The sequence below is a fragment of the Chaetodon auriga genome, chromosome 16, assembly GCF_051107435.1.
Source record: "Chaetodon auriga isolate fChaAug3 chromosome 16, fChaAug3.hap1, whole genome shotgun sequence".
Taxonomy (NCBI): domain Eukaryota; kingdom Metazoa; phylum Chordata; class Actinopteri; order Chaetodontiformes; family Chaetodontidae; genus Chaetodon; species Chaetodon auriga.
This window is the reverse complement of record NC_135089.1, coordinates 20,367,324-20,379,682: the sequence shown is the minus strand read 5'-3', so window position 1 is coordinate 20,379,682 and position 12,359 is coordinate 20,367,324. Positions and strand designations below refer to the sequence as shown.

Sequence of the window (12,359 nt, the reverse complement as noted above, 5' to 3'; positions counted from 1 at the left end):
TACAAGAATAACTGTGAGTCTGTGTGCACAAATGTGCAGATTTGGTGTGTGTGTGTGTGTGTGTGTGTGTGTGTGTGTGTGTGTGGTCAGGGCTGGGGGCCACTGGTGGATTAAGCAGAGGCAGAAAGATGAGCACCTCGCAGGATTAGGGAGAATAGAGGGATGACCTCACTGGACAAATGGAGGGGTGCCACAGGTGGAGAGGGGGACGACAAAATGAAGAGGGAGGGTGTGACAGATGGAGGGAGAGAACGCTGGCAGAGAAGAACTGGCATGGGGAGAGGTGAAGCAGCTAAAGGACAATGGTTATTACACTTTCATTCATTAAAACTGACCCCACAAGCTGTGAAGAGTAGGTCGTGAGGACGGGAGTTAGGCACAGCACAGCGCCGGTAGTTCAGACACAGCAGAGGAAGGGATGGACGACCAGAGGAAACAGGAAGTGGAACACAGAAGCACAAGGTGTGTGAGGGCTAGTTAGGATAGAGGATGAAAGTGAAAAAAAAACAAAAAAACAGCCACAAAGATAAAGGAATGTCAAGGTACTAATACTGTGTTACCCATGAGCCTCAGCAGCTGTTACTATACAGATGACAGCATGTACAGCTACCACATCACAGTTCCGACATCTTCCGAAGAAAAGCTGCATGCTTTGGGCAACACACATATTTGCTTTCTTACTGAGAGTTTGATGAGAAGATCAGCCAGCTCACGTAGCTTAGCACAAAGAGTGGAAACAGGGGAAAAAGCCTGGCATGACTGTGTCCAGTCCAAAGTATCAAAACTGGCAGATTAATTTTGGACAGAGCCAGGCGAGCAGTTTCTCACTTTCCAGTTGGGTGACAGCATCTTATTTATCAAACAAACATGAAAGTTTTATTGATTTTCTCACCTGAATATCTGCCTCTTTAGCAGCTATATGCTCCACTATGTTCACCAGCCAGATGCTAACTTTGTCTGTTTGGTGCTGACCTGATTTATCAGGGATCTTTCCCTAAAATCAGCTGTGTGCTGCTTGATGAGAGCTGTGAGACTGAACCAGAATAGGAAGGTTGTGTGGTGTGAAGCTAAAACAATGAGCTAAAAGACACTAAAACCTCTGTAGAACTGATGGGAACTGCAATCAGGCAATACTTCCCAGTGGATTTGTCGCTTCAAGGGACCTCCTCTACATTACACTACTTAATTTGGTACATTTTTGATACAAGTTTATTAGTGCATCTTTAATAAATGAATGTAATCTTCAAAATCTGATTTAAGATCAGTAATTAGACGATTGTTCCTGCAAAGCTTTTGGGATTTATAATCCAGTTTTTTCGATGACATCAAGGTTTCTCAACAGAACTTCTTTTTAGGTGTTATACAACCCACAAAGTTTCATGACCATTCTTTCTGAAACGCCAGCGATGGTCAATTTGAGAGCAGTATGGTCAATCTCAAGCATCTATGGAAAAAATGAACGGCATTTTTACCTTTGGACCCTCCCAGCTCCTCACTCATGAGAAACATGAGAGCAGAGCGAGTCGAACAGATGTGGGTGCTCAGCAACAGTAGGAGGAGAGAAATCAAAGAGGAGCGAGGGAGGGGAGCGTCAGGCAGAGCGATGGCCAGAGAAGATCCAGAAATAGAAGAGTGACTGCTTCACTCATTCGCTTTTTCCATGAAAGGGGACGTTTCAGGTTCAGTGGAAGAGCTCCAGACAGAAAGGAATAATCCATCCCATCACATCTGAAACTGACCTGAGTTTGGTTTCAATGCGTCCGGATTGGGTCTGTCCTCATGTTGTTACTGTTACTACACAGGCTCAGGAACACTTCTTAAAACCTTTGTCAGTGAACACGGTTCACTAAAGCAAATGATTGCTTTCTCTTTCTTTTTAACTGGGGCTGCTGAAGGCTGAAATCTGGGTGTGGTTCACGGAAGAGAAACACTCAACAGCTACAGTATCCCTGAGATCAGGCAGGGCTCCTGTTGAGCTGTTCAGTGGCCAACAGATGAGGAGAAACCTCCAACTGTCACTTCTGGAATGTAAGGTACGCTGTAACAAAGAGATTGCTACTTGATGCCAAAGATATCAGAATGTTTTACTTTCTCCCATCAAAGGAAATGAAAAAGTGTTCTGCTGACGGCTTAGAAATCATTATTTTGAAATGATATGAAATGTAGTGATGTTTGGGGGTGAATTTCCTTTTTCCCATGTTTTCTTTTTTCCCCTTAGAACCATCTACTGCAGTGACTGGAACCTCTGTGAGCAGGAAAATGCTTTCCTGCAGTACACACAACTCTTCACTTTAAGTCTGTCAGACAATGTAACCAATACCTGTCAACACGCCACTCAGAAATCTGTTCCTGCACAAAGAAAAACATTTGACAGACTTCCGGATTTGCAGATTTTCTAATGGCTGTTTAGGTCATGAATCAAATAACACGGAGAAATCTGACTTCATAAAAAAAAACTCTTTTATTATCACAGCCTCATTCTTGAACAAAAAATAAATATCTGGACATTACTTATGTAGTTTCATGAAGACAACACAGGCATGGTGACGGTAAGGACCTGGGAAAAGGAAAACAGGAAGTGTGTTAAGATACAGAATGTGTGTGTGTGTGTGTGTGTATGTACATCAGGTTTGTTTAGTTTATATAATTGAGTATTTTGCTGGCGTATAGTTTTTAGAGGTACTGTCTGCAGTGTGTTGGTGCTACAGTACAGGACTGTAGTGTGGAGTATACGTCTACAATACACCTGTGTGTGTGTTTTGTACCTGAGTGCTGTTGTTGTATTGAGCCACACTGTTCTCCTGGTCAACGAGGAAGGGATGGAAGATGTCGAGATGGAAGAGCGAAGGCCGAGCCATCAACACTAGTCGGTCCTCTCCAACATCCAGAACCAGAGAGCGGGACGACGTCTGCACAGGAGACAAGTTCACCCAGATGACGCTCTGATAAACTCAGCGTTTGACTGCATGTGCACTTCTCAGAGCTGTACTCTATAAGATGTGATGACATCACAGGATGAAGCAGCTTGTCTGACTGTAGTTTCACAGTGATTCTTACAGCATGGGTTGTTCAGATTCATCTAAACTGACTCTAAGTCGACATTTAAATTGTTTTTACAAAAGTATGTGTAGTTATCTCTGCTATTCTGGATCACAGAGGACACATTTAATTACTTTACTACAGGCCTTTGCAGTTTTTCTACCATGAAAATATTACAAGTAAGTGGGAAACTCAGTAGGGGCAATGCAGTAATGCAATAACTGATACGCATACAGTATTAATCAATTTATGACACATCACTTGTTAAGATTGAGCATGCCTCTGTGCATCTGACAGCCTGCATAACACTGAAGTTGTAACTGACTGTTTTCTAGGCCCTGGCCCCTTAACTAGTGTTGCTCTGCCTGTCAAGCTTTCCCTTCTGACACAGTGTATTTACAATGAGACTGGTGGAAGATTTACTGCAATTTTCCTCACTTTTACAGGAGAAAATAAGATGAGAATGAGGAATAACTGATGAGTTTGACAAATGCAAATAAAGTTTAGAGTGTAAAGTTGTTCAAACCAGCTGCTAGTGTCACTCTGAACTCTAATATACAAGCATCTTATCTCCCACAGACTGGATTAATGTAACCTGGAAGACTACACACTAATGTTGTTACAGCATCAATCGCTCTTCAAGGGTGGAGGGTTATCTCCCCTTTGCACTACAACCGAACCTCCAAGAGAACGTGCTGAAATATGTACAAATCTATAATTAGACCAATGATTATTTAGCCTCGGTGACTGTAGACCAGTACAGTAACAATTACTTCACTAACTGAGCATTGACAGGGTTTTAAAAATGCAGTGCCTGCTGGTACAACCTGCAAGAAATTGTCTTCTACATTACAATTTGAAGTTAAATGAATTTATCTTTTCAAAAAAGTTTCGATGGACCAAATTTGTAGTTGATACAGATGGTGGGAGAAAAAGAAAGAGGGCAGAAAAGAGTAAAGGGGGACAGACTAAAGTGTGTTTATGTATCTGTGTGTGTGTGTGTGTGTGTGTGTGTGTGTGTGTGTGTGTCTCACCACCCCAGGCAGCTTTATTTCTGCAATGAGGAACTCAGGTTCTCCAGCAGGGGGTTCCACCAGCAAGGTGAACTCTGGTCTGGTGACAGAGGGATGGAAAAAAAGAAGAAGTGGGAAAGTGAGCGATGAATGAATGATGATAAATCATTAAGGTAAGACAATACATAAAAAACAACACACAACGCAGGAGTGTGAAACAAAGGAAAAACAGAGGGTCAGAGAAAACAGAAATGTGTCTGACAAGTTGCTCTGACTTTACATAAGATTTACAACAGGCAGATAATAACAGGTTTACCTCCTGGCCGTAGCAGTGGAGCTCTCCCTGTGGGAAAAGGAACAGATCATCAAATCAGAAAGTCGCACATCTAAGTCACTGGAAAACGCCCAGACTCAGTGTTTTGTTCTGTTTTTGTAAAGTCGGAAAAATAGAGATATGTTGGCCTTACTGAACACGCTCAATGAAACTCCCACAGTAATAACATTATCTAATACAGTCTTCATACTGTTGTAGACTTTTTGGACCTACGCTGGAGAAAACTACAACCAAATCAAAGCAAAGATAATTGGAGTACAGGAGGGTTATTTTTTATCAGCTGGAGCCAATTCAAGTGTATTTTACCAGCTGGAAGAAATTACAAGCCAAAAGTGTTCTGTAAGGAATGTGCTTTGTACTGTATGTCCGTGTGTTCTCAATGTACTCCCACAGGAGACAGAGAAGGAGAGACCACTCTGTGCTGTTTAGTGAAAAGCTAGTTTACCGTGACTTTGTGGCAAAACTGAGCAGAGTGAAAGACAGAATCTCAGAGTGACCTGATAGACAAATAAGAACCCTGCAACAGGCTTCAAATGTTTTCTGTGAACCAGTCGGTGAAGACAGAGAGGCAGTCAGAGGGACGTACTGAGGCGGCAGCTCTTGAATCACCGGCCGGCTCTTCGTCCGAATGTTCTGCTCGCTAACGGAACCCAAGAACCTTCTGTTCTTCAGCACCTTCCAGTCTGCCGAAACACAAAAACAAATCTCCACAACTGATACCAACATGAAGGAAAGGTTACAGACACGTCCACACACACACACACACACTCCCAACCAAAAAACCCCACACTTACCTCTACTTAGCTCCAGATTGTACTTGTTCTCTAAACCCTCTAAAGACACCAGAATGACAAACTGCTGGAATAAAGGATCCTCCTATAAGAAACAAACAGAAACCTTCATATTGTTGCACATGATATGACGAGGACGTTTGTTTTTTTCTTGCAGCATTTATACTGAAGTCAAGGTTGCGCAACTATGGCACTGGGAGGTCCTTTGTTGGTCATGTGTAGAAAAGTAGAGATCAGCACGACACAGATGATTCACAGGAACAGATCGTAGCAGTGATCACTGTTTCATATTGTAAAACAGACAAATACACGTCAGATTTTTCAATTCAGCGACTGCTACTGAAATAAATCTGAATATTTCATTAAATGGAAGTACAATTTAACATCTTACTTGAGAAGATTATGACTACGATCTATTTTGAATAATCAGAAAACTGACAACGTAAAATTGCAGCTGTGTGGGCTCAAAATGACCTTTCACTTGGTTACTGTTGCTATGCGTGTCAAGCTTCCCCTTCTCGCACATACACAGTATACAGCGATCACAGTGACAGACAAAAGCCGGATTCCCATTTCCAGTAAGCTGCTGATTTTGTCAGCTGAAATGATATCTGCCAGATTTTATCAGCCAGTGAAGCACACACACACACACACACACACACACACACACACACACACTTGTATTTTCAAGCTTCATGTTTCCTTCTAGCTCTTCCCGTGCATGCGTGGATTCTCTCTGGGCACTCCGGCTTCCTCTCACAGACCAAAAACATGCTTATTAGGTTAACTGGTGACTCTAAATTGTCCATAGGTGTGAGTGTGAGTGTGAATGGTTGTCTGTCTGTCTATGTTGCCCTGCAATCGGCCGGCGACTGGTTCAGGGTGTACCCCGCCTCTCGCCCATTGACAGCTGGGATAGGCTCCAGCCCCCCGCAACCCCGAAAGGGATAGGCGGGTATAGAAGATGAATGAATGAATGAATGAATGAATGTTTCCTTCTAAGCATTATGAGAGGAAAGGCTTTTAGGATGAGGACTAACTACGTATTACATTCACTGTGTGTTTAGTGAACACAATGCTATCTTGGCTAACTTGTTCAGCTGAGGTTGATGGAGAATAAACTTTCTCAAGTTTAGCAGGACAGAGCTGCTAATGTTAGCCTACACCCTTAGCATCCAGGCCCCCACAGTAGATAGGTTACTGTGAACAGGGCTATTTATTATATTTCACTATGCTAATTTGTAAACCCACAAAATGTAGATCACTAATCCGATGCCAACGTTTTGCTGTGATTTTTAAAAGAACAGCTTTAATACAGTGGATCATTTGAATGTGGCTGAGCTGTATAAAAAAAACTTTGAAACATATTAACTCTCATTATACACGCGCTTAAATATGAACCTCCATTCTTTAACACGCACGATCCCATGCAATTATAACATCTCTACCTTTTCTCTCTCACCTTTTATAACAAATACAGAATTGCACTGGTGTATAGATGAAAACATAAGCTCACAAACACTCACACAGACACACACACACACACCTGGCACTTTTGGAAGAACTCCTGGTTGATGACCACATCATATGCTGTGCAACTCTGAGAGCCTAAAACAGAGAGAGGGAGAGACCTTGGAACAAAGGCTGATTTCAGCGTCACAAACTGCCTGTCAGTGTTAGTGTGAGTGTTAGTGTGAGTGTTAGTGTTAGGTCCATGTCAGTATAAAGTAATCTATGCAGTACAAGGTCAACACAGAGCTGGAATCACTGCAGCTCACAAATCCACCGTGATCAACATACATAAAGACACTTCATGAATTTGTGCATTAAAATTCCTCAACGTGGCATGAAAGGTGGAAACATTACTAGTCAACATTGGACTTGAACTTGGTCCATCTTTGGAGCGTGAGCAGGGTTCTTGCTTTGTTATCACTGCACCACCACTGGACTGTACAGAGCGGAGAACAGTATGCTCTAAAAAGGGCTGTTTTAATTTGGTCCAAAGCACTGGACACAAAATGTAGCTTCAAAAGGAAAGTGGAAGCTCTTGGAATTCATCGAGAAATCATGGAAAATGGGGATCTGGGTCAAACCATCATTTTTTAAATACTGTGCTTCTGTAAGCACCATACAGGACTGGAAAGTAAAAAAATACGGGAACCAACAGATATGCTGTAAAAATGGTGGTTTTAGATGTCTGAAATGCTGTGTGTGAATTCAAAACAGATCACAACATGTATCAAGATCAGATCCTCTGAATTGGTATGAACCTCTAGAAATCCCCTGGCCAGGACGTGATAAAGAGATCTAAATGTGATTATGTAACATGTTGCGTTTATAAAAGTGCTTCAGAGGCTGTAAGTTTGCAGCTTACATCTGCTAACAGGAAACAGCACCCACAGCTTTTCTTACTCAGAAGACTGCACATTGAGATCAACTGTCTACGCACTGAGCATGGTCTTACACACACATGTGCCTCATTTCCCATCTTGAAATTGAGTGATGAAACTGATGAGTTCCAGCTTTTAGTCTTCCTGGTTAACCTCACAGGTCCAAGATTCAGTTACAGGAAGTTCACTTGAATGAATTGGCCTGAGCTCACTGTCTGATTGTTGGATGCATAAACTCTGACATCTGTTTTGTCAAGTTCGCTTGAAACAATCTGCCCAAAGCTGCAAGATGTGACCTCCTAAAATTAGCACAGGAAGAATACGTCAAAGCCTGCATGTTTACAGCGGTTGGTGCATTGCCCTTTAGGAGTATTAATTCTAGAGACTACTGTGACTACAGCAGAAATATGTCTTTACATGGCTCAATAACCAAGAGCTATCTTTACCAGAAGTTCAACGACATATTTGGCCCTGCAGCCCTAAACAAAGAAGCACGACACGTCCTCCAGTATAAGGTTACATATTTGTTACTGTCACCAACTACACCACTGTGATAGCTGCTGCTGCTCAGAGTGGCATTACTCACTGAACAAAGTTTTGCAGTGATGTGGCATTCTACTCATTACTAGCTTTGTAGAAACACTAAGGCCCTGGGGGAGCACAGCTGTGATTTCTGGAGGTTTGTGGGCAATGATTCATTGTCTGTCGCTTGAGTCTGTTCTCTGAAACGGACTATGAGGTTCAGGGCCAGTTGCATTGAATAACAAAGGAGTGGAGGACTACAACTGTTTATATAACTACTCTAAATAACTGAGAGGATGTTGTCCCAAATGGAATGAAGATAATATACAAACCTGCTTAAGAAAAAGCATCATCTTTGGCTTTAGTTACGTACTGTTGTCTATTTCTGTGTGTGGCTCGCCAAGGCTCATGGGAACTCTGTAGCCACTGGGATCCTTTGACTGGAGCAGCTCCACCAGCTCCTCTCTGGAGAGTCCTGGTGGTGGTGGGACTGAGTTTGACTGACAGATGTTGACGAAGACCTTCTGCTTTCCCGGCTCTGAAAGAGTCTTCACACACATTCCTGGGAGGGAAGAGAGAGAGAGACAAAGAAAAATAAAAAAAGACAAAGAGAAACAAAAAGAGAAAGAGAAAAATATATATATAAAAAAACATTCATATGCACTGCTTTCCAAACTTGAATCAAAGATTTGATATAAATTGTATTGCAGAGCTACTTACCCGGTTGTGGTCGGATTACTTTGGAGTCTGGATTTTCAGTCTGCATCTTTCCCACCGTCTAAACAACAACCAGCAGCCTTGTTTAAGTTAGGCAATGGTTTGCAGACGCATTGGCAAGTTTTACACATATTCAACTAAGTAAAAAAGAACTATTGTAGAGTGACTGCTCTAGTGTTACATTGTTATATAAAGCAAGAGCCACTGAAAACGTGCAAAAGTAAAGAGGAGGGAGTCAAGACACATGACACAAACAAAATGGAATGGGCAAAACACGCTGATACGCAAGCACAAACTACAGAAATGGTCATCTGTGTGTGAAAGGGTTGCACTACATGGAGATTTTTGCATGCCATTTTATCTCTTGACATTTCCAGCAAACTATGCTTCCACTGAACTCAAACAAAGGACAAAAAAGCAATGCAGTAAGTTCCCTGGCTGAATTTCAAACTGGCCTGACCTGAAGTATTTTATAATCAAAGCCACGGTCATTGATGAATATAATTAGAAGCTTGTAATGTTTCCTTCTACTTGATAGGCTCTTTTTACACCATGCTACAGGCCCTCTGTGTTTACATGAAACTTGGTTAGGAATTCCAAATGGCTTCTGGAAAGCTACAGAGAAGATGAAAGAAAATTCAAACCTATCAAGATATTTCTCATGTTGAGGAAATGGAAACTATTTTTACACTAGCAAGCGTCCCTGCACAGCCTTTAACTGTTTATGTACATCATCTTACCAAAGCTGCGTGACAAACAAGTTTCTCAACTTCAAAAAGATGGTTTTAATGTTGTGTACCATTATAAATGCAACAAACCTATAATGTATTTTTTGCCTTATACGAATAGATTGACATTTTGAGAAATATGGTAACTGGCTTTCTTGCTGAGAGGTTGGTGGGAAGATTGGTACCACTCTCATTTCTTTACCTTAAATATGAAGTTTCCCCATTTCCAGTCTTTGTGCTAAACTAAGCAAGCTGGCTGCTGTATCAAACTACATGTTGAACCATATAATAATACAGAACTCCAGTTATCCGGAGCAAAATTGCTGTGCAGGAGTCGCAGTACAAAGTAGGCTGTTGTAGGGCAATGCATACTGTTTCTCCACTGGACTGCACTTCCTCATGTTTTATGATAACTCCACAGCTTATGACAGACCTGCAGTTTGTGCAGCATCCTCCTCTCTGACCCCAACACCAAAAAAATAAAAAAATAAAAAAATAAAAAAATCAAGCTTCACCCCAAGGACAGAGGCAGCTTTCAGGATGAGCCTATTGATTCTATTGGTGTCAACTGTCCTCACCCTGCTGTCCCAGCACATGCCAGCAAAGAAAACAGCATTGCTACCACAGACAGGTAGTACATCCTCAGCATGGTACTGCAGACAATGAATGACAGAGCCACCACAGAAAGAGTCAGCTCTGGCTCTTTGTGTACATACATATCTACACACATACATACATACATACATACACCTATATACATGAGAATGGTATTGATCCTCTAACTCTTTGCAAGAGAACAACCAAGTGCATTGAATTAAATTCATTAGCATTAAATTGATCTCTTGCTTAATTCTATACACTCAAGGGTTATGGCCAGTGGCCTATGGTCGCTAATCTCATTTTAACCCAGTTAACATTAAAGCAATATTACCTCCAACAGCAGCTGTTGATAGAGCTCCTCTTGCTGCTGTAACTCCAGCTCGGAGTTGAGGAGTGAGGAATCTGTCGTCATGGCTGTGGGCAGAAATCAGACAATGAATTCAACTTTCAACTCCAAAATGTATCAATTAATACCTTGTTTTTAATTTTGACAAGGAATCAAGTAATAACCTGTAACGTGAAATGACTGATTGTACTGCAGTTATAAAGCATACATAAACATAAAATGAACCAAGAAACGAGAACAAAATATCTAAGATAAAGTAACTGATTAATGTCTCATCAAGCAATTACTTTGCATGATTTTAAATTAATTCAACATTGCAAATGTGAAATAACTTGCATGGAACAACTTAAGATATGTTCAGATTGCTTCTCTGATGTCATTTTTCACTCCTTCCTATAGAGGATGAGAACACAATGACTGACTGTCTTCTCTTATGGTTTTAAAAGCACAAGTTTATCACTCCACCATCCACAACTAGTTTAGATGAGCAGTGTTATATAATGTCATTGCAGTACTGTGCCAGAGCAGGTCTCTGTTCAAGTTTTAACTAGTGAAATTACATTTAGGTGACTTTTTCTGGCTGTTAGCATTTCACATTGTCCTTTGTCCAGCTCTCACTTCTCTCAGTTACACCCTCAATCAGACAATTTACAGCCAAAGAGATGACACCTCCAAAGCCATTAGGGGTTGATAAGGCCTGTCCCATGTGAAAAGCTTCTCCACATTAGGCCAAGAATTTCGATGTATATCCTTTACATCCCTCAGTATCCCATAATCCACTGCACACCACACACAAGACCAAGGTTTTAAACCTTTGAAGGCCACATCATTTAGAATCATAATCAAGTCATGAGATTCCCCAAAATACACAGCCTGAATGTAGGATGATGACATTATTAGTTATTTCTTATAGACTTTAACAAGCTCCTCCAGGGCTGTGGAACACATGAGACAGGCTGAGTGGTGCTCAGTGACAAGAAAAACATAACTTTAGTCACCTACTGCTGGTCCAAAACACAATATGAAACTTCATTGTAAACAACAAAGACAGCGACTTCTACAGCCCAAACCAAATGTCATTGTTTTTAAAGGGCATGTGAAAACTACTGTAAGCCTGAACATTAGTTTTTCTGCGAACAGCCCTCTGTATGTTATGACAAATGGACAACCACACACTGCTGATGGAGCAGCTAGCATAAAGTCAGGACTGAGGAAACTAAGCACCAGGACTGACAGTCAACGTGATATTAACTGATAACTTACCTCCTACAATTTAAGAGAGGGGACTTCGTATAAATTATTAAGTCAGTTTTTAATCTTCAGATGAGTTTCTCTTCTTAAACTACCATGAACCGGCTAACCTACCGGTTTAAGTTACGGAAGGGTCGTCGTCTTGGTTACTAGCCTCCTAAAATGACCCATGCTGTTTGCCGTCCACAGTCGTTAGCATAGCTTTAGCTTCCTAGTGGAGCATACTAGCGAATGGCTACGCTCATTGTTTTGTACATGAATTAAGTTCACTCTCTGCTGTGGGTACTGTGTTTTATTGTGTCCTTCCTCTCAGCAAACCTAAATCAAAGTGTGTTTACCTTTTCAGCCGTACCAGTTTAGTGTTGCGAGATCTTCCACTGGTGTTGAACGCAGCGACACTTCCGACTTCCGACGGAACTTCCAGAATAAAAGCTTCGTCTATCGGTTGTCAGCTGACAGAGCTTTGAGCTGGGTCTCTCATTATTGCCCGACTATGCAGAGAACACTGAGCAGATTTTTAAGGATAAATAAAATATCTATCTATCTATCTATCTATCTATCTATTGTAGTATCTGCTCTTCTGCAGGAAACTCTTACCTCCTAGGCTTGAGGAGTCTTTCCACTCGTA

General features: G+C 41.5%; 1 protein-coding gene across 3 annotated transcripts; it reads right to left on the bottom strand.

Annotated features, from left to right (window-relative positions):
* Positions 1 to 2,442: 2,442 nt before the first annotated feature.
* pih1d1 (PIH1 domain containing 1) lies at positions 2,443 to 12,144 on the bottom strand. Of its 3 annotated transcripts, none has more exons than XM_076753658.1 (11): positions 12,070 to 12,144; positions 10,466 to 10,548; positions 8,810 to 8,867; positions 8,463 to 8,651; positions 6,724 to 6,785; positions 5,181 to 5,262; positions 4,973 to 5,069; positions 4,369 to 4,395; positions 4,074 to 4,152; positions 2,766 to 2,909; positions 2,443 to 2,557 (listed from the first exon to the last, which is right to left on the bottom strand). In XM_076753658.1, the coding sequence occupies exons 2-11, from the start codon at positions 10,544 to 10,546 to the stop codon at positions 2,522 to 2,524; spliced, it is 855 nt and encodes a 284-aa protein (XP_076609773.1). In that variant the 5' UTR covers positions 10,547 to 10,548; positions 12,070 to 12,144; the 3' UTR covers positions 2,443 to 2,521. The 3 variants fall into 3 exon arrangements, with proteins under 3 accessions (XP_076609773.1, XP_076609777.1, XP_076609776.1); XM_076753662.1 differs by having other exon boundaries at positions 12,084 to 12,127; XM_076753661.1 differs by having other exon boundaries at positions 11,744 to 12,089.
* Between the last annotated feature and the right edge of the window lie 215 nt (positions 12,145 to 12,359).